This window comes from Terrapene carolina, unplaced genomic scaffold, assembly GCF_002925995.2.
Source record: "Terrapene carolina triunguis isolate 2854851 unplaced genomic scaffold, T_m_triunguis-2.0 Scaffold211, whole genome shotgun sequence".
In the NCBI taxonomy this organism is placed as follows: Eukaryota; Metazoa; Chordata; order Testudines; family Emydidae; genus Terrapene; species Terrapene triunguis.
Window position 1 is genome coordinate 3,791,612 of NW_020664562.1, and position 22,916 is coordinate 3,814,527.

The window sequence follows — 22,916 nt, forward strand, 5'->3', positions numbered from 1 at the left end:
GGGTGGCAATTTTGCAACAGAAAAGCTTCAAAAACAGACTCCAACGAGAAACTGCTGAGCTGGAATTGATATGCAAACTAGATACAATCAACTTAGGCTTGAATAGGAACTGGGAATGGCTGAGTCATTACAAACATTGAATCTGTCTCCCCTTGTAAGTATTCTCACACTTCTTATCAAACTGTCTGTACTGGGCTATCTTGATTATCACTTCAAAAGTTTTTTTTCTCTTACTTAATTGGCCTCTCAGAGTTGGTAAGACAACTCCCACCTTTTCATGCTCTCTGTATGTGTATATATATCTCCTCAATATATGTTCCATTCATGCATCCGAAGAAGTGGGCTGTAGCCCACGAAAGCTTATGCTCAAATAAATTTGTTAGTCTCTAAGGTGCCACAAGTACTCCTGTTCTTAAAACCAGTTCTAACTGCTGGTCCCTGCTGTATATTAGCCAGTGGGGCTGCTGTATGAGCTATACAGCTAGCAAGCCCCTTTCCCACCGAGATTGTGTACCACTACAAGACTGTCAGATTCAGTGATTTATGAAAGGAAACCAGCAGGTCTGATCCCAAGCCTACTTCATTCACCTGGCAGAATCACTGTTGTTCCAAGTTTGTGGTCAGGTGAAGTAATGTTTTAAGGAAACAAAAAGGAAAGCATTAATATCTGTCTGGAAACTGCTGGTCAGTTTCAGCTGTTGTTCAGGGAACAGGTTTTTTCAATGGCTGATTCAGAATATTTAATTTATAGACAGTGTGTAATGGAGAAAATGGAGTTATAATAATTTTACTGTGAATACTTCTCAGAGACATCGCTTTCTTTTGATTTGATTTTGAACTTCAAGTTAAAGCCGTTCTGTAGTTTAAATGTAGTTTTTGTTTGTGCTATCTTGACAGTGGAAGGTGCATGGGGCTCTTGGCTGCCATGGGGACCTTGCAGTGATACTTGTGGGAAAGGTACTCAGACCAGACTGAGGCTGTGCAATAGCCCTCCCCCATCATTTGATGGGTCATATTGTGAGGGGCCTGATACACAGATGCAGGTCTGCAACAAGAGACACTGTCCAGGTAAGAAGCATAAGATACAAACAGAAAATAAAGGACTAGCCTATTTGTTTCCTCCCACAACTCTACCTAGTTTGTACTTAGAGCTAGTATAACTGCTCCATTTGTGGTGGCAAATACTGCAATCCCTGAGAAAATCAGAATTTAGTTCCTTGTTCCTACTCAACATTCACTATGAAAAGCGTTAACAGTTGTAACATATGGAACTAGCCCTTCCCTCCCAATCCTGCTCTTCCCTATGTTTCCATTCCTGTTGCTTGCCATTGTGGAAAAGTAGTATGTAAATCCTTGGCAGCTAAGCATGTAATTTCTGCAGATCTTCCCACCAGGTCTAACTACCCTTTGTTATTCATTAATCTTCCACATCTATACGTGGACAGGAAAGGTTCAATTTTCAAAACACTCCCTTAATATAAGTTCAATACAGGGTAATTGGGTGAAATTGAATGGTCTGTGATATCCAGGAGGTTAGACTACATGATCTAATTGTCCCTTCTGGCCTTAAATGCTATGAATCTTGAATACACACAGTGCCATGTCCTATGCTAAATCCCTATTCTACCCTCTTAGTGGTGAAAAGGAGACTTGAAGCTGTACTAATTGAGTAGCTGAGGATTCCCTTTGGGTGACTCAGCACCTCCACTGACTGACTGCTACTGACCATCTTATTGTGTTGGTGATTTCAGTTATTACGTATCCTACTTGTTTGACCTACTTATAGGCACACAAGAATTTTGGGAAGTCACTGTGGATGGACAGTCACTGCAACTATTACGCTAACAGGTGGATTTTAATTTAAGTAAAAAAGTAATGGGCCAGATCCTGTTCTGGGTTACACTCCTTGCAGTCCTATTGTAGTTCAAGGGGTTGCACGGATTGTCACTCAGCACAACACTTAGTGCAGTATTTTGCTGATACAATTATGCTAGATTTGATGATTTAAAAAGTGAAAGTTTCATTGTACAATGTCATCAATTTTTAACCAGTGGATGGAAAGTGGGCTGCTTGGGCCAGCTGGAGTGCCTGTACTGTATCCTGTGGAGGAGGTACCAGGCAGAGGACAAAGGACTGCTCAGACCCAGCCCCTCAGTTTGGAGGGCACAAATGTGAAGGAAATGACATACAGATTGACTTTTGCAACAGTGACCCTTGCCCCAGTAAGTGTTTGGGATGACTGTGGGTTAGATTGTGCCTCCCTGCACAGGGTTCTCAAAGGGTGTATATGGTAATAGGGGGAAATGGAAAGAGCCTTCTTTCTCACCTTGTGCCCTTGCACAGGGCACTGACCCAATCCTGCTCCAAGCAATGAAAAGTGGGATTTGAACATCAGAAGCTGCACTAGACTCCCCAAAGGAGGAGGGATGAGAGGAAATCCATATCCCCAACCAGCCTCTTCATCAGTCAGCATAGTTGCACCATTGCATAGGCCAGGAGTTGGGGAGTAAGCACTGCTAAATGACATAGCAGTAGTAACTGTTGTATGAGCTCCTGCAGCAACATTAGAAGCAGTGTGCTTCCATGAGCTGCAGGCAGTATCTGTAAGTCACAATCTTGCTATTTTACACCCACCATCAGTGTAATCTCCTTTTTCAGTACCTTTCTCCATTAGATATTTGACTTATATGCTGCATGCTTTCCTAAAGTAGTAAAGCACTGAACTACAGGGCTCAAGGGACCATTAATATACTCGGTGGAATAGCCCTGCAGTGGAAAAAAATGACTTAATTGGATGCTTAACTTTCGCATTTTTTAGCTAAAAGAGCAGTAAACTTGGAATTGTGTGAAAAATTTCTCTTCAGAAAATATATTTTCTGGTTTAACTGTTCGTTGATTCCATATCTGCTGCCATTAAGCAGAGTGTATGTAAAGACTTTTATTTAAAATTTCCAGTTCATGGCAACTGGGGTCCATGGAATGGTTGGGGAACTTGCAGCCGAACATGCAATGGAGGCCAGATGAGGAGATATCGGACCTGTGACAATCCTCGCCCTGTCAATGGTGGAAGAGCATGTGCAGGGGCTGACACGCAGATACAGAGATGTAACACTGACTTATGCCCTGGTGAGCTTCTATGGTAACAGAAGGCAATAAATAAACCTCCTCTAACGTTCTTCAGAGACCAAAATGTATATACTATGCAAGCAGGAAAGAAAAAAGTTCTGTAATTATGTCCAACTTCGTAGAAAGATCTAATGCAGTCTGACTGGGTTCTTATTAAAAAAATAAAGTGTCTGTCACACTAAAATGATTCTCCCTTTAAGGGGTTATATTTTATATAAACCAGGGAAATAACAATCAAAAGACAAGTAGCTTGTGAAAATGAAACCCTTCATACCCCCAACAATTCTTAATTCTCACACTAATGACATTTTACAGAGGATACCAGTGACCTTTTATAATGTATTCCAGGAGCAAAGTCAGTACATCTAATAAAACCAAAACCAAATCTAGATGCTTTCTCCTGGATAGCTAAAACATGTCTTTTTACCAAGCAGCCTTATATGGCCTAATGCTCCTCTTATTTCATCAGTTCTATACCCTGCTCAACCCCACTGAGTTCCATTGAATTACCAGTCAAGCCCCGTGATTTGAAACCTGTTATCAAGTCCATGGGGGTATCTTGGCTCAGATCAGTATTTACAACAATAATCCAGAAATGGATTGGATTCAATTGTGCCATGATTAACAACAGATCTAAAAATATTTGATTTTTATTGATGATTAATGTATTTTCCTTCTGTGTGGCACCCATCTGGTATTGTTTTAGTTTAATTGGTTATAATGATCTCTTTGGTCCATGTGAATGTTAGCACTTGTGAGAAATGCCAGTTCTTGGCCCCACAGGTGGAAGACCCTCTTTTGCTCATTATTCCCCTTCAGTGACCGTCAATGTGCTTCATCCCTGACCACCTCTAGGATTAAGAGGGTAGTTCAGTCTCCAAGCCCCGGTCAAATATTTGGAGTTTCTAGTGAGACTGCCAGCAAGGATGACAGTAGATTTTGAATGTGGACACCTGCTCACTAAGATCAGGTCTGAGACCACTAGTTCTTTTTACACAAGGCAACCAAACAGCTGTCAGGTGACAACAGCATTCAGTTGCTACCTAACTGAGCCAGTTTTGAATGGGACTCAGTCTGAGCTCTTCACCTCTGCTCATTAACGTCTTCTATTGTTATAGAGCCAGATCCATGGATTCAGTGCTCAGCTCACAAATGGAGGCTACAAGCAGTCTCTGTCTCCAGCATTCTCTTGGTCTGGGTTGGGAGTCCAGGCAGCAGATTCTCTCGCTGCAACCTGCCTGCACTGCGGCATAAGAGGACTCCCAAATCCAGCCTGTGCCCACTCTTTGCACAGAAGAGCCATGGTGTATTCCACTGGCAGGGGGACTCTGTAGCCATAGAAGTGGTGGCAAGGGCCGCCCCATATTGTGCATATAATTTTCTTGGCTAGTTATGAGGGGTATATTATCTGTATGATGCATGGGGATTTAGTCACATATCTCCCTGCTAAATCCTCATCCATTGCACTGGAAACATTCCCTGAAAAGTCCTCTTTCTTTTGAGTAAGGCTGATATATGGGCATGAACAATCTCAAAGGTATTGTACTTTTTGGGGCAGCAACCCTGCCTACAGAACTATCATTGAAAATGGTATGCCATCCTTGTAGCTGTTTGATTATTTTTAAAGATGTCAGCTTTATCAACGTGGAATTTATATTTGAAGTGTAATTCACTGTTCTGTATGCAGGGCTGGTGCTTCCACTAGGCAACCCTAGGCGGTTGCCTAGGGCGGCAGGATTTGTGGGGGCGGCATTTTGCCGCCCTCAGCGGAAATTCGGCAGCAGGGGGTCCTTCCGCTCTGGGTCTTCGGCGGAAATTCAGCGGCGGGTCCTTAACTCGCTCCGGGACCCGCCACCGAAGTGCCCCGAAGACGCAGAGCGGAAGGACCCCTGCCGCCGAATGCTCAGAGGAGGAGTGCTGCTGCCTAGGGCGGCAAAAACCCTGGCGCCGCTCCTGTCTGTATGTAATCTGAAATATCTGCTACAAAAAGCCACTTGTTTCAACGTTCCATCCTTGTTTATAGTGGATGGAAACTGGGGAACATGGCAAGCTTGGATCGGATGCTCTGCTTCTTGTGGAGGAGGGGAGCAGACCCGAACACGACTGTGCACTAATCCAGCCCCCTCAAATGGTGGACGTCCTTGCCCAGGAGACTCTTCACAGCTTTCCAGGTGTAACATCCAAGCATGTCCAGGTATGTTATTGCAGAGACTGAACACCAAAGCAAATGAACCAAAAAACGCCTAGTTTATTATTTATAAATCTTTCAGTAATGAGTAAGCCTGTCCATTCAGCATATCCTTTCTCCAGACATGTCATAGCATTTACATAGAATCTGGTAACCATTCACTGGCAAACTGTAGTCAGCTGAATGCTGTTATATGCTGAAGCATTTGATAGTTTTCAAGAGGAATTTCCAGAGGCACTTTTGATCAATTAAACTCAAAACCCGCAGTGTTTAAAAGGTCTCTGCTCCATGATTGCATTGTTGAAAAAAAAAATACCATGCAACTTAGGCAGCCAGTCATATCACATGAAAAGTGAATAAATAATAGTCACACTGAACAAGGTGTAAAACTGAAAATTGTTCACCTGAGCTATCAAGAAATAAATATATTTGCACAAATGCAGGCTAGTTTCCAAATGGTTCATAAACAGCAAATGGAGCTATGTTTGCAATGGTTAATTCAATCAGCTCTTATCTCTAGTTTAAAAAATAGTGCACAATAGTGAAACGATTTAGAACCACTGTTCTAGATGTATGATACTGTGAGAGTAAATCTGAAAGTGATATGGGAAAATCACTTATGCATCCTCAAAATAAGGGTACTATACTAGTGAAAAGTTCTATTTAATAATATTAATACATTTTAAAAAAATTAGAAAACACGTCTCTCTTTGCCAATATGTTCTGTTTTGTCAGTTGTTGTTTTCTAAAACAGAGTGGGAACACACACAAGTCTTGCTTGACATCTGGTATGACTAATACACTCCAGTGTCCTGGCCAAATAATTACATTCCGCCTGCCTGAATTCCCCAGTAGTTTCAGTTGTTTAGTTGAACTTTCTTACCTGCCGTAACCTGTTGTGTAGCACCAGTTTGCACTGTTCAACAATTGTTGCTTTTTACCCAGAAGTGGCTGCATTTCAGTGGTCCATAAAGTAATCCCTTTGTCATAATTTATACATCAGCTTACATTTAAAAATGGTCCTGGTATCCTTATGGATATGAGGTGCTATGATTATTAATATTATATGAATAAACATTCCATAAAATGTAAGTCCACATGCATATAGAGAACTTTGTGTTCTCTCAGAGCACTCAGTGCTAGTCTTGAATATTTTTCTTTCAAAATTGAGTTTTCACACATGGGGTGTTTTTCCACTTCCCCCAACAGGTGGGCCTCCACGTGCCAGAGGAAGTGTTATTGGAAATATTAATGATGTTGAATTTGGAATTGCTTTCCTGAATTCCACAGTAACAGATAGCCCTGACTCTGACACTAGAATAATACAAGCAAAGATCACAAATGTCCCTCGGAGTCTTGGTAAGTCAGCTTGCTTCCTTGAGTTATAAGTAAACAAAGGAATCTTCCTTAGGTTTGTCAATTTTCAGTTTCCTTTCATTAAGGCACCATCCAAGATTTTAAGGAATTGGCTTCAATTTTTCATAGGCAGGAGGGAGGTGGAGGTCTTCTATTATATTTACATTCTCTTTACATCAAGAGAAAGGAGGAGCACACAAAGGGCATTTTTAAAGAAGTATGGTATTTCTCTTTAGGTACAGCAATGAGGAAGCTAGTTTCCATTCTAAATCCTATTTATTGGGCAGCTGCAAAGGAAATTGGAGAAGCAGTGAATGGATTTACTCTCACCAACGCAATCTTCAAGAGGGAGACTCAAGTGGAGTTTGCAACTGGTTAGTTAACAATGGGACACAATCTCTATTTGTATGTGACAAGCCTAATACAAGGTTGAATTGCTTAATAAATACACCTCTACCCTGATATAACGCTGTCCTCGGGAGCCAAAAAATCGTACCATGTTATAGGTGAAACTTGCTTTGATCCGCCGTGCGCAGCCCCCCCCCCCAAGTGCTGCTTTACCGCGTTATATCCAAATTCGTGTTATATCGGGTCACGTTATATCGGGGTAGAGGTGTATCATTTACCATAGTTATGTTTGTTCACAGCAGCATGTTCTGGATAACTAGCTGAACATGAGGTTTTATAGCCTCACTTTTCCTAGTTTGAATCTGAGGATTAATATAGGGCAAAGTAGTGGTTAAACACAAGAATGACATGTTAACATAAATTAACATGGTTCAACATGGACCTAATTCAAATACTGTGCAGTTAACATAAATCACAAATCATGATAGGTTACAAATCAATGTGTGTTAAAATTCACAGGAGAGATTTTGCGAATGACTCATATTGCCCGTGGTATGGATTCAGATGGAGCATTACTGCTGGATGTGGTAGTGAGTGGCTATGTTCTGCAGCTACAGTCCTCAGCTGATGTTAGTGTGAAGGTAAAATTGCTAGCAAAAATGACATCTCTGCACTCTTGCTTCAGTTTTATATTTTTCTTATCTGACATATTTTAATACAGCCATCAACAGTAGCATAAGCTATGTTATAGTATTCTGACTTATTTTTATGATTGGCTTGGACATGTGAAGGTAAGTTTTTTATCATGATCAGATCACCCCCTCCTCCAAGATGGGGTGAGGGTTTACTGCTGTCAGGTGGATGGCCTGTTTTATCTTGCGCAAAAGGCTGATTGGCCACGTTAAGTTCTAGACCTTTCTAAGGGTGATGCTAGTCCTCCATTTCGCACAACCCTGGCAAAGTTTTTGTAGAGTATTATTCACAACTTGTTAGCCACGAACACTGACAGTCTGGCATCTATGCATTCCCTACCTTCACAATGTCCTCAAAGGTTTCTGTCACAGGTCATCTGCAAGGATGGAGGCTAGAGCTGTGGCTGCAGAAAACATGCTGTGTCAGGTTGCATAAAATCTCGATGATTTAATCTTTCTATAATGTGGCTGTGGCAGAGGTAAGGAAGACCTTTTTCTGTGCCATAGCATTAATGTCTTGTCCCATGGAGTTGTCCATAATGGTGAGCAGTCTAATTACTCTGACTTGCCTCACTTTTCTTACAGAATCAGCTTTTTCTAAACATGAGGACTTTCCCATACTTTCCCCCCCAAAATGATCAGATACAGACTGGTTTGTCTTGCAGTCTTCAAAGCAAGAGGTTATAATCTCACTGCCTTGTCTGTTAGTTTCATCCTGTTGAAAGAGGTCTACTACTACTCATTGGCTGCACTATTCATGGCTAGTGACAGGGCATTCCACACCTCTGGAACCCCTTCACTCCATCATCCCACAAAAGTCACTATTTAACACTTCAAGTCTTAACTGCTTGATCAAGCCATGGAAGATTTTGCTTGGATTAACAATAGGGATCGAGGGTTTAATTATGTATCATGGATTTGATAACTGGTTTTTATCCTGAAAGAATGTTTTTTTTTTTAAATTATAAATGTAACATCTGCATGTGCTTGTTGGTGGATAACCAATCCAAATATATAAATATTGGGTATAGTAAATAAGGATATTTTGATTTTTTTGACGTTTTGGAACAATCAATGTGCAGCGCCACCAAATATTTATAAAAGTTTCCTTACTGTGGTGTAATACTTCTGCAGTAAATTGTTTAGTTAGCTTATCGTTTCTAGTAAACTTCCTAGATTATTAAATAATAAATATTGCGTGGTTGCTAGTAGCACTTCAGACCATAAAAGGTCTTGTTATCAAACCAATCAGGACCTTTTATGGTTGTCAGGGTGTGTGTAGGGATGGGAGTTGGAAATATGGTCATACAGCCACCATCATTAAAGTCAGGATCCACCAATTGCTACTAGACTGTGGCATCTCAGTTACTACAGTTATTTCCTTACTAATAATAGGGACATATAGTTGGAGCCATTAAAATTCAACAGTTATAGTAACTGAAGCTAAATAGCCATGTGCCATTTGCAGTACAATTTGTCCAGCTTTTTAAAAAGCACCTTTCTCTAGATACATCTCATGCTATTTAAAAACAAAAAACCTCTTTTGCAGTAAACTAGCTGAGCCAGAGAATCCAGTTGCTGGTACCAAGATCTGGATTTGTGATGTGTATTTCAGGATTACACGGAAGACTATATTCAGACTGGCCCTGGACGACTGTATGCCTACTCTACGCGGCTCTTCACCATAGATGGAATTAGTGTACCATATACATGGAACCACACCATTACCTATGATCACACTCGAGGAAAAATGCCATTCCTGCTGGAAACACTCCGGGCTTCCTCTATTGCAACAGAGTACAACCCACTAGAAGAAACACTAGCTTTTAGAATCCATGCTTCCATTGCAAAAGGTATTGTTTGACTCTTTATTAATGGAAAATTTATCCAATTTAGAGTAAGGCTTACTTCAAAATAAAAAGATAATATGAATGAAGAATACCAGGAGAATAGAATATCCTCCACAGTAGAGTATGATCTTGGAAGAGGAGGCTATGAGCATTGAGATGTTCAGATTATTTTGGTACACATATACACATGTTGATGGCACATGTTGATGTTGATGTCACTTTCAATTTATTATATAGCTATGTATTTATTTTATACTTCTGATTTCCACTCCTGCACTTCCCCCCCGCCCCCCATCCACTTTTGCTGGGACTACTTATACTCTGAACAGCTTCAAACTGCCATTTTGAAAAACGGAAAGAGAAAAGTTTGGTTAAGAGCCTCTAAATCATTCCTAAAATTGTTTTTCTGTAAAATATTGGAATGTACAGAAAACACAAATGATGTGGTGCAGTATATATAGGCTTTATTGGCTCTTGTTTGGAATTACCTGCATTTTTAAGAGCAGATGTGACAATAGATGGCTAGAAACAAGCCTAGTAAAGCTAGAGAATAGTGACTCATCTGTAGTCCTGGTGGATCATCAGTACAGCCTTTAACCTGTACTGCTCCAGTGCTGGCTGTAGCCCACTCTGTGCTTCAGGCCAAGAGCAGGAAGAGGAGGAGAGGGAACTTTTTCTAGCAGGTTATTTTTTAATGGCAGTTATTTAAAAGCTTCTCAGAGGTTCAGAATATTAGAAATCCTGGTGGAGAGGGATTAATATAGGTAGAGTGCAGGCAACGTAGTAAAAGATGCACGATAAATGCTGGTGATAGTAATACGAGAAACCACACAAAACCTATATAATACAAGAGTGAACGAGAGAGATAAAGTGGCCCATTGCCTTGCACCTTGTATAATCATTTACATCAGTGCAAAGTGAGTGTAAAATACTTCCATCCTGAACAGGTAGCATGGTACACCCACTTCGCACTGATGTAAATGACTATACAAAGTGCAGGGCAATGATGAATGAGGCCCAGAAAGACACTCTGTGAAATAATGGGCTATTGCTATATTATCCTAAAGGTTCACCTGAAAGACTAAAAATCCGCAATGTAAAAAAATAAAAAAAAAAGGGAACAAAAACTAATTTTAGCAACAGTGCTGCAAATAGAAAGGGTTAAATTCATTCAATGTAAGTGGCCAGCATAAGGCCCTGTGCACTCATAAATTACACTTTAGGCCTATTAAAAAAGTAGAACTTTTAGGTGTGGTTTTATCTTTAAAAAGGACTTTGTAAAAATGTCATTGCTGGGGAGAAAGGTTGGGGGGGGGGGATTTATTTAAACTGTCTCACTATTTTTAGATCACAGTTATTTCATTTGCCAAAGTAAAAGATGTTTTTTTCCTAACTACCAGCCCCCAACTTACCCCGAGATTTGAAAGTCAGTTTGGGGCTTTCTGTTTCATGCACTACTGCTTGTAATAGAACAACTGCAGACCAAGTTGTGCCCCCAGATGAACCTGTGCAATCCTGTTGTCTTCAAACCATGCCTTCACTGAACAACTCACTATGGGAAATCAGTGAAATACAGTGGAGTCCCACAATGCCAAGTTTATATTCAGCTTTAAAGTGTAGACTGTGCCACTGACTGAAATTACTTGGTTAGCCAATTATTAGGCTGCAATATTTTAATCTTCTCAAAGCCATGAGATGGTCATATTTTTTCATTACTGGTAATGGTTGGCTTCCTTTGCCCCATAGGAGACCATAGCAATCAGTGTCCTGCTGGGTTTGGTCTGAACTCTACTGGGCCCTACTGTTCAGGTAAGGAAATGAAAACGAACACAAAAATATAATCAAATACACAGCACACAGGTTGCTTTTGTACCATGTTATTGAATGCGATACATACAGAGTATGAATCACTTTTAAAATTTAACTGCTCAGTCCTATAGATCTAACTCAAGCAGAATGCCAAATGGACAACAATATCAGACCCTATCTTTGTAAGTGAAACTGTCTCTTAAAAATAGAATCTTAACTTGAACAACAAATATCTACTACATACACATACTTTTCACTCCTTCAGATTCCAGTGAAGATGTCAAACTCTAAAGAAATACAAAGAGACCTTTAAGAAACATTTGACTTGAACGGAAACTTTTTAAGGCTGTTGTTTTCTGCTGCACAGATCAATTCAAACCATGTCAATTGTCTTGACTGGCTTCCTAATATACAGTGGGCCTGATTCTCTGCTGCAGTATACTCCAGTGTAGCTTTACTGAATTTAATTGGCTTTCACTAAAGTCAAACAGGTGCAACACAAGGAAGAACCAGGCCTTATGTGATTAGCATGCTGGCCTGATTTGGGAGTAATATAGAGATGCTTTACTTTCAGGGGTATCCTACAAGGGATTATATGACAGGTAGAACCCTACAGTGAGCGTGGGGTCAGCTTGCTGTCCCTGGCCATTGTACAAGAGCATAAAGAGGGAGAAAACACTTTGTACCCTCTGTGAACCCATAGAAAGGCCAGGGAGAGTCTTGTCCTGTTCTATCACTGAGACACAAATGGAATCCCATAGGTTCTTGTAAAATTGTTCACTTTTATTTTTTAGATGAAGATGAATGTGCAGTGCGAAACCCTTGTTCTCATGCATGTCATAATGCTATAGGAACCTATTACTGCTCCTGCCCCAGGGGCCTCACTATATCAGCAGATGGAAGAACGTGTCAGGGTAAGCCAGACTTCAAATGACATGCACAGACTGGACACAAGACTTTTTGCCACTAACATAAGAACATAAAATGTACTGATGGCATTCATACGTTATACCAGAATGGTTTATTATTTCCTAAGGTGCAAAATATTTTCATTTACTGAACAAATTTTTTATTGTTTGCACTTTATTGTAGATATTGATGAATGTGCATTAGGTGGACATACCTGTCATGCTGCTCAGGAATGTGAGAATATCATTGGCTCCTATCGTTGTGTGGTTAGGTGTGGAATTGGCTTTAGAAGAACATCTGATGGATTGAGCTGTCAAGGTGTGCAGCACTCTGACCTTAGTGCTAATGAACTGACACTACTTTTATTTAAGCCATGTTTGTAAGTAACTTTCCCAAGAATGTCTTGACTCTCTGGGAATAAGCTTCCTACTGATTCCTGATATCCACTTATACAGAGGTGTTCTTGGATCATTCTGGTAAGTGACACTTTATCAGTGACATTTTACTGTCTACATCTTCTTAAAGGAAAAATCCTACCCAGAACAAAATAACATTCTTGTTGCTGAGTCCAGTATGTGTTTTCCTTTGTTATGTAGTGAGGTAAGCATACTTTCCTGTATTTATATCAGAAATTTTCACTCCTATGTCACTGTGCGGTTCTTCCTCATGTAACAATCACTTGCCTGACTACTTGTGGAGGGCAATATGTGAAAAGGAGAAGGATAAGATCTTAGATCAAAGCAGAGCCTACAACGTGAAATATACCAAAGCACAATTTGTTGCAAATTATTACAAGATCCACAGCTATAACATTTAAGGCTTTGCATTATTCAACAGATGTTAATGAATGCCAAGAGTTCAACTCCTGTCATCAGCGCTGCTTCAATACCATAGGAAGTTTCCACTGTGGCTGTGACCCAGGATATCAGCTAAAAGGCAGAAAATGCATGGGTATGAAATGAACTATAGAGTCAGGGGAATGGATTTCAATGTAATGTGTTAACATGATTCAAATGAAATTCCCTATAGAAGATTTATGGTATATGCAAAAACAAAGAATCCCCTGCTTTGTTGGATCCCTTTCTAAATCACGGGAAGCAAGCTTTAACATTTTTTGTGTGGGCTTGCACACACGTGGAAATGGATTAATGGGCAGAGTGCAAGGGAAACTGTCAAATGTGCTTGATACACACATACAGACTGTATACACACATTTTCAAAGGGCTGGTCTACACTGGGGGGGGGATCGATCTAAGATACGTAACTTGCTGAAGTCAAAGTATCTTAGATCGAATTACCTGGGGTCCACATGGCGCGGGATTGACGGCCGCGACTCCCCCGTTGACTGCGCTACCGCCGCTCGCGCTGGTGGAGTTCCGGAGTCGATGGTGAGCGCGTTCGGGGATCGATATATCGCGTCTTAACGAGACACGATATATCGATCCCGGATAAATCGATTGCTACCCGCCGATACGGTGGGTAGTGAAGACGTACCCAAAGGTACTTAGCTAGTGTAATTAAATTGGGGTTGTCTTGGCCTTTGGGAATAGAGCATAAGAAAATCAGTTAGTAATTTAAATTCTTTTTTTTTAAATTAAGATGTAAATGAATGCAGGCAGAATGTATGCAGACCAGATCAGCACTGCAAGAACACACGTGGTGGTTATAAGTGCATTGACCTGTGTCCAAATGGAATGACCAAAGCAGAAAACGGAACATGCATTGGTGGGTACATTGGTTTATTTACCATATAATGATTCTAAAACAAAGGGCATGGCTAATATTTTCCAAAAATTGGTTCCTCAAAATACTCTAGCCACCTAAAGAAATGGCCTACATTTCAAAGGTGCTGCGCACCCAGCAGCACTGACTTCCCTTGGTTCAAGGGCATGCATACACTGTGATTTCTTGGTGAGAATTCATGTTAATTAGTGAGGGACATGTTACAAGTGGCAAGACTTTCTGTCACCCACAGGCTTTCATTGCCCCCCTGTGGACAAATGGCTGAAGGATGTGTTTGTTGCTCTTCTCTTTTTTTGAGGAAAAACAGTGGTTGGACCCCTGAATTTCCTTTTCTCTCCCCTCCCCCTTCACTCTTAGTCCTAGAAAATTCATGTGAGTGTTGGAGGCTGGGATACTGTGCCCCTTTTGGATTTATATATGAACATCCTGCAGAATGTACCTGTTCTTCCTGAATATATTTTTAAGGTTTTTATAGAGAGATTACAAGTCCCTGTTGCTTATCAGGGTGCCTTTAATCATAACGAATGGAAGGGGCCTTGTCAAATCCCCAACTGACACCAGGGGGAGGCAGATTTCCACCTCAGTGTTTTGGATTTGGTAAGATTAAAAACCTGGTAATAATCATCTGGAAATTTATAAAAAGATTGAATTATATAGATGCAACTCAGCTGAAAGATTGCTTACGTCCATCTCCATTCCCAGTATAATCCAGACCCACCACCATCTGTCACACAGCTGGTGCAGACTGATATCCAATCTTATTGTCATAGATGAGAAATGTATTATGTCCACCACGATCAGCTATTTTGTGAATACAGGACCAGATCCCTCCCTGGTGTAACTCTGTTCTCTATATTTAGAAAGAGAAAACCAGGGCTTCAGAAAAACACGACTACGACTAATTACCTCTGTTCCCTTTAGATATTGACGAATGCAAAGATGGTACCCATCACTGCAGGTACAACCAGATTTGTGAGAATACACGAGGGAGCTACCATTGCGTATGTCCAAGAGGGTATCGATCCCAGGGAGTTGGAAGACCCTGTCTGGGTATGTTGAGTGGAAACCAGCCTACAATAATACCATTCCATGTTCTCAATTACTGCTTTTGGCTCCTCTATGTATTGTAATAAACCTATGGACATTATCCCTTTTGAAGGCTGTAGGCTATACAGTCTGTTGTTGGGTACTCAAAATCCCCTAAATTAAAATTAAATGTCTTTTCATTAAAAAGACTTCAAACAATTACTAATGACAGTTACTCTGTTAAAGCATTTAATTGTACTAGTGTACAGTGCTTTATCGGTCTTGTAGGGTGTATCTCATGTGTGCTGCAATATCCAGGCATTCTAGGGGACTGTAGGAAATCATGGCAGATGTAACGTCGAATCTGTTTGCTTTAGTTAGTTTCTTTAACAATAAAGATGGGTATGTACATGCAGGCTGTACACTTGGGATCAGATTGGGTGATTTAGGCCTAGGTAGAGTATGGTTTGGAGTTGGCCCATCCTAGGGGAATTCCAGCAGGGATTGTGTGCTCGGAGGCATGGTCCATCCTAGAACTCACTCTGTGAGCAAGAGTGTGCACATTTAACAGTCCCTTAGGATGATGCAGTGTGTTACAGCTGTGTACCCCTCTAGGTCTTCTAGTCAGCATGGAGGGAGCCCTGCTGCTTTCCTGCCTCTCACTCTCTCCCTAAAGGGAGAGGGAAGTCCCTACATTCACTGGACTACAGACACTGATTCTGTCTGGCTGTTGTGTATGGGGCACTATTTGTGATAAAGGCTTCTTCCATAAATGGGCTCACCTTTCCCCCATGTACGCACAGGGCCAGGGGCAGTCTAGCCTCAAGTAAAAGAATTCTCACCATAACATTTTAATACCTTTAGCAGAGATATTTTAATGCAGTTTATTGGGCATGATTATAATGTCAGTTCAAGTGTATGAAACATTTCCTCTGATATCAGTTCCTGGACTTCTACAGACCTTAGAATGGTAATAGGATCAATTTGATTCATGTTTTATATGGGATATTTAAAAATATGATAGCTTGTCTAGCTTATCAGTGAAACTATTGTGAAAATGTTGGTTCATCACTCATGGAACTCTAACGGGAGTTTCAGTTACTACTGTATGTCAAGTGTTGTCCATAGTAAGATATATGATATGATATAAAGCTTGATAATTAAATGCTCAGTAACTGCTTTGGAAACTTAAGTTATTTGAAACAGAAAAGCCTAGATTCATTTTAATACCAAAAGAAAGGAGTGCTTTTTAGGGACTAATTCGAAAATTTAGTTTTACAAATTTAAAAGCTGATGTATTTTAGGTTTTTTTTAATATTCTGATCAACACCTGATATTCATGTTGCATAATCAAAGGGATACTGTCTGGAATGTTTTGGTTTGCCATATGGTCAGTGCTCACCTGCACTCTAAGCATGGCTTTGGTGTAATGCAGAACTGTGACTTGTTGCTTTTAATTTTCTACTTTGTCATATATGCTGCTCCTGTAAAAATGGCTGCAATTTTTACTGGGTTTTTCGTTTTCATCATTTACATACCTTCATATATGTCTCATCTGTAACTCATTGCAAAGGATATAGCTTATTTTACAGACCAAAAACTGTTTTGCACAGGTAAGAAACCTTGAAACCTAAGTTGTAAAAAATGCTGTATGTAAAGTAACTAACTGCACCGAGTTTCAAGATTTCTTTACCTATATGTTTTGTTTTTATTATATTTTGCCTCTTAATCACACATTAGAGGGTGCTGTCATGGTCTAGATCCTCACAGGTATAAATCAGTTAAGCTCCAATGAACCCATAGGTATAAAGCTATGCAGATTTATACCGCTAAGGCTCTGATCTCATTTAAAAAATCCTTAGCTGTGTTGCTTAGAACACCTGAAAATAATGAAACTGGAAGAATGTTTTAAATCAAATATCTTCTCTGACATTTATATTGTCTATTTTTCTGCTTTTCATTCTGTTGGGAACAATGAAATTAACTAGTCCGTTTCATTTATTTATAGTTAACATCCTTTCTCACTGGTTCTCCTGCACTAGACACTAGAGTAATACTGCAAACGAAGATTTAAATCCCAATCTCAAACTATAACATTTTTAAAGAATTTCAGAGAAAACAAACACATTTTTTTATCCTATGAGATTTTGTAAACACTTTTTGTACACCCTACCTTCTTGACTTACATTTCTGGACAATGTCCCTTTTAAAAGACTAGCATCACTGCTTTCTGTCTGAGGGTTAAGAGCTGTATAACTCCAAAAGGGACCAAAATGACACCTTTTAGCAATATTTCATGTTATTTTGAAGATTGATATGTGATTTTATGTAAATTAAAATTACATGTACTTTACAAAGTTTATTATAACTTGTTTGATAAATTTAAAAAAACCTCTTTAAATAATGGAGGGACATAGAAGAAGTTTAATAGAGTTTTGTTATGGCTACGGATCTTAATCTCAGTCAGTTCTATTCATTCTGAGGGTTTAGAGATGAACATGTTAACAGATGTCTTAAGAAATATAGTATTAGCTAAATAAATAAATAAAAAAACAACCACCAGAAACAAGTCTTTAAAACAAAAGTCATTCCCCCATTACATTCTTTTCCTTTTTAGCATTTTGCTCCTTTATTGTCTCTTTGGCACACCATCCATAACAACACTAACGAACAAAGAGCAGTTGCTGAGGACTTCCTTATAAAAGATGTGATATCATCCAGCAGTCACTGTCTTGTTTTACTCTTAATTGCCAAGTTACTTTAAACATGCAGTCTGAGATTACTTTAGCAATGGCACCGAGAAAACTTGTGACCGAATTTATGCTTTATAGCCTGGAGTGAAAGTAACTTAAAGGACTTACTGGTACTCCGGAGTCCTGAGCAGGGTGTGGCCTCAATCGGAAGAGGCGGGGCCTTTCAAGATTTAAAGGCCCTGGGGCTCCGGCAGTGGCTGGGAGCCCCAGGACCTTTAAATCACCCCGGAGCTACCAGCTGCAGAGGTGGCTGGGAGCCCCGGGGCGAATTAAAGGGCCCAGGGCTCTGGCTGCTGCAGAGCTCTGGGCCCTTTAAATCACCACGGGAGCCCTGCTGCTGCTACCCCGGGACGGCAGGGCTCGGGCTAGGGCTGGGGTAGTGGCAGCAGGGCTCCGGCGGTGATTTAAAGGGCCCAGGGCTCTGGCCACTGCGGGGAGCCCCAGGCCCTTTAAATTGCCCCCGGAGCCCTGCCGCTGCTGGGGTAGCAGTGGCAGGGCTCCAGCGGTGATTTAAAGGACCCAGAGCTCCGGCTGCTGCAGGGAGCCCCAGGCCCTTTAAATCTCCGCCCAAGCCCGGCTGCCGGAGCTCCAGTGGTGATTTAAAGGGCCCGGGGCTCCCCGCAGCGGCTGGATCCCTGGGCCCTTTAAATCACCACTGGAGAAGCCGGTCCAGTCCAGCACGGCGTACCGGCCCGTACCAGCTTACTTTTACCTCTGTTTGTGGCCCCAGTCAGTGTTGTTAAGACTCCAAACCCCGATCCTTCAAGTATGTGAGTTTCTATTATATCAAATAAATCGCTAGTACATTCCCTCCCCGCTTTTTAAGCCATTCTTCAAGAACATTTATATTGATTGAAAGTCATCCAAAAAAGGTGAAAAGTTCCTGAAATGTTCCTAATTTTAATACTATTGAAAAACCAGAGCACCTCCCCTATAATTATAGAAGTGTAGGACTGGAAAGGACCTCAATAAGTCATCCAGTCCAGTCCCCTGCGCTTAAGGGATCTCTGCCTACCACAAATATTATTTAATTGAAAATTTTAGTTGTTGGGTGTGTAGGTGTCAGAATTACAACTCATATGTCCACATTGGGGGGGAGGCATAACTCAGGGGTTTGAGCATTGGCCTGCTAAACCCAGGGTTGTGAGTTCAATCCCTGAAGGGGCCATTTAGGGATCGGGGTCAAAAATCTGTCTGGGGATTAGTCCTGCTTTGAGCAGGGGGTCGGATTAGATGACCTCCTGAGATCCTTTCCAACCCTGATATTCTATGATTAAAGAATGTGGATGTTTCTTCCATTCTCAGGGTGGGGGAACAAACTTTGGGCCTGATCCTGCAACTCATCACCCTGCTGCATCAGGACCTTTATAGTACTTCATGTGCTCCTGTAAAACTATTAATCCTAAAAGAAAATGGTAACGTTTTGACTAGGATTGGATTTTGGATCTTATTAAAAACTGACCAGAACTTTTACTGATCCTGAACCCAAACTGAATTTTTTGTCAAGCTTAGAAATCGGACAATTATTTCATAATGAGCTCTTCAGTCTAGCCGATATAAGTATAACATAATCCACTGGTTGGAAGTTGAAGCTAGACAAGTTCACTGGAAATAAGGAGAAAAAATTTAACAGTGAGGGTAATTAACCATTGGAATAATTTACCCAAGGTTTGTAGCAGATTCTTCATCACGGCCAATTTCTAAATCAAGATTGGATGCTTAGTAAAAGATGTGCTGTAGGAATTATTTTTGGAAAGTTCTATGGCTGACTAGATCAGGAGGTCTGAGTAGATCAGGGGTGGGCAAACTATGGCCTGCGGGCCGGATCCAGCCTGCCAGCCATTTTAATCTGGTCCTCAAGCTCCCACCGGGGAGCGGGGTTTAGGGCTTGCCCCGCTCTGGCGCTCCAGCCAGGGAGCAGGGTCAGGGGCCACTCCGCGTGACTCCTGGAAGCAGTGGCGTGGCCCACCTCCGGCTCCTACGCTTAGGGGCAGCCAGGGGACTCCGCTTCACACACTGCGCCTACCCCAAGCACCGCCCCCCATCAGCTGGGAACCGCGGCCAATGGGAGCTGCAGGGCCGGCGCCTGCGAACGGGGCAGCGCACAGCAAAGCCGCCTGGCCGCGCCTCCACATAGGAGCCAGAGGGGGGACATACTGCTGCTTCTGGGATCTGCTTGAGGTAAGCACCACCTGGATCCTGCACCCCTGAGCCACCCCTCCACGCCCCAGCCCTGATCCCCCTCCTGCCCTCCGAACCCCTCGGTCCCAGCCCAGAGCACCCTCCTACATGACAAACCCCTCTGCCCCAGCTGGAACCCTACCCCCCCCCCGCCCGGAGCCCCTTCCTGCACCCTGAATTCCTCATTTCTGGCCCCACCCCGGAGCCCGCACCCCCAATCAGAGCCCTCACCCCCCCACACACCCAAACCCCAATTTCATGAGCATACATGGCCCACCATATAATTTTTATACCCAGATGTGGCCCTCAGACCAAAAGTTTGCCCACCCCTGGACTAGATGATCACAGTGGTCCCTTCTGGCCTTGGAATCTATGTACATAAAAAGTACTAAATGCAAAAAAGTTGATTCTTCCTGATTCCACCCAGAAGTGGAAGTGCCCAAACAATGCCCAGAGAGTCTGTTGTGAGATTCTTGCTCTGCAGACCTGAATTCTTTGTATAATTCAGAGAAAATTCACAAACTAAACGCTTGGATTCTTACTCAAATGGAACTAAACCTCCGGACTTTTTGAAGGGTCAACGATCATTATCACTCACCCTAGCATGAAAATTCAGTATTACAGCCCAGAAATCTCAGTAACTTATCTCCTTCTACCTCAGTATCACAGAATGTAGAATGGACCTCATCTTCCCCTGTTACTAGAAATAGTGCTGTTACCAAGGATACACAACATATATTAGTGCCTCTTGGATTTTTCCACATGCCTTTTGGGGGTAGAATCCTTACAGCTCCTTTCTCCTTTATTTACTCCCAAGGCACCAGAAGAACAGAGTAGTCTTACATGGAAAGGAGAGCTGGACACAATTTCCCCCATAGCCTATCAATGCTGCTCGTGGAGCATCCAGAAAGAGTCTAAGAAATAAACCTGAAATTACCAACAGTATGGGATTTTTAGTATGGGAAAAATCAACGTTCAGTAAAGTCTGGGGTTTTAAATTTGACTTTCAGATAACTTCAGTCACTATAGCAGTGATACTCAGACCTCAGTGGTTCAGGAGGCAAATTAGTGATCAACATTACCCAAAAGAGCCACAGTCGTGTGAATTCATTGTTTAATTTACTAGAGTACTATCATATTTAAACAGTATGATGGGAGATATTTCGTTTATATATAATTCTCACAGCAAATAAGTTAGTGCAAGTTGATAACTTAATTGGTTAATAACATAGTAAAAGCATCCTGATTGTGTGATTTAATTATTACCCAGTGTTTTAATATGTGCTGCAAAGAGCTGCAGCAGACACATTAAAGAGCCATTTGTGGCTCACAAGCTGCAGTCTGAGTATCACTACCCTATAGGACTCACTCAGCCCTTGCAAGCATGGAGTGAAAGGAATAAACACAGATCCCCCCATTTCACAGCCACCTCATCCCTCAGACGTATCGTGTGCTAATCCTTAAAGGGATTTAATCCACACAGGATAAAAACTGAGTGCTACAGTCTCATGTCCTAACCAGTTTCATGGGAAGAGTAAGATAGATTACTGTACATGGCAAAATAATGTACCCACTTTTTTTTAGCATTGGGCTCTGTATATTTTACTGACTTCAGGATCTCATTTATGTCCTCGGTTTGCTCCAAAGACTGATGTATTTTTTTCTGTATGTGTGTGTGTTTTTTTTCTCCCTTTTTTTTATGGTTTGTTGCTCTGGATCATGTCACATGAGCAGACATTAATGAATGTGAACAAGTGCCTAAACCGTGTGCATTTCAATGCGCCAACACCCCCGGCAGCTTCAAGTGTATCTGTCCACCTGGACAACATTTATTAGGTGATGGGAAATCTTGCGCTGGATTGGAGAGGTTGCCAAATTATGGCACCTATTACAATAACTATAACTATGCTCAATTCTCCCCTGTGAGAGACAACTATCAACCTCAACAGTACTACAGGCCCGCCTCAGATCTCTACAGCTCCTACTCAGAGTATAGAAACAGCAGAATACCTCTCTCCAGGACTAGAAGGAATATTAGAGAAACTTGCCCTGGAGGCTATGAGGCACGAAATGACAAATGTATAGGTAAATGTCAGCCATGTCTATCCAATTCTTTTGTCTTCACATATTGACCTTTCTTGTCGCTGGCTTCGAAGCATGATGGTGTAGGGTGCCATACATTTTTTACTGCCATGATGTATTTTCAATGAGTTGTGCATGTTTTTCCAAAGAGGTGCTAGTAAATTTTTTGTGGAAGCCCTCCCCACCCACACCCCTCATATTTTGTTTGTCAGTTGCTGTATATTCTCAAACTGATAATGTTTTACTATATTTCCCTTCTGTGGGTATTAGCCTTCCTCTGACTTTTTTCCCTTTGAAAACCAATAGTCACTATGCATCCAGTTCTGAAAATCTTACTCACATCAGACTCCCTTTGACTTCAGCGAGAATTTGGCCTGAGTAGATTCTGAATAATGATTTCTGGACTGGACACTGTGGAAACAATAGCTTCATTAGTATGGGCAGAGGCTAGTCACATATGTAAGTGCAGCATAAACACACACTTTAGAATGGTTTGAAATGGATACCATAGTTTGTGAAACATAGAAGTGACAGCACTCCCTGCAACCCACCGAACATATCAGACAAACAAGATGTTCTGCAAAAGGTCAGAAAGACAGAATTGCCCTTTCTCTGTATGTGGGAGTAAGGAGACATGGGTTTTCTTTGTGATTGGCCCACTCTGTGACTGTAGGCATGTCACCAATGGCCTGATTGTCAGATGTGCTGAGAAACTACAGATTCCACTGAGGTCAATGTGAACTGCAGGTGATTTGCACCTCAGAAAACCAAGCCCTTTGCCCATCTACAGTTCAGTTGCCCCATCTGTGAAATCCAAGGAAGAAGGGCTAGGTGTTTTCAGCATTACTGTTGT

General features: G+C 41.5%; 1 protein-coding gene across 1 annotated transcript in view; it reads left to right on the top strand.

Annotated features, from left to right (window-relative positions):
- LOC113407339 (hemicentin-1-like) overlaps positions 1-22,916 on the top strand; it is a 344,382-nt gene that overhangs the window by 310,261 nt on the left and 11,205 nt on the right. Inside the window, exons 87-101 of the mRNA XM_026655742.1 lie at positions 898-1,068; positions 2,052-2,222; positions 2,956-3,126; positions 5,150-5,320; positions 6,524-6,673; positions 6,907-7,044; positions 7,538-7,659; positions 9,326-9,563; positions 11,307-11,369; positions 12,164-12,283; positions 12,462-12,596; positions 13,116-13,229; positions 13,878-14,003; positions 14,943-15,071; positions 21,716-22,066. Of these exons, the coding sequence (XP_026511527.1) occupies positions 898-1,068; positions 2,052-2,222; positions 2,956-3,126; positions 5,150-5,320; positions 6,524-6,673; positions 6,907-7,044; positions 7,538-7,659; positions 9,326-9,563; positions 11,307-11,369; positions 12,164-12,283; positions 12,462-12,596; positions 13,116-13,229; positions 13,878-14,003; positions 14,943-15,071; positions 21,716-22,066 (2,370 nt within the window). The remainder of the gene's footprint in view (positions 1-897; positions 1,069-2,051; positions 2,223-2,955; positions 3,127-5,149; positions 5,321-6,523; positions 6,674-6,906; positions 7,045-7,537; positions 7,660-9,325; positions 9,564-11,306; positions 11,370-12,163; positions 12,284-12,461; positions 12,597-13,115; positions 13,230-13,877; positions 14,004-14,942; positions 15,072-21,715; positions 22,067-22,916) is intronic.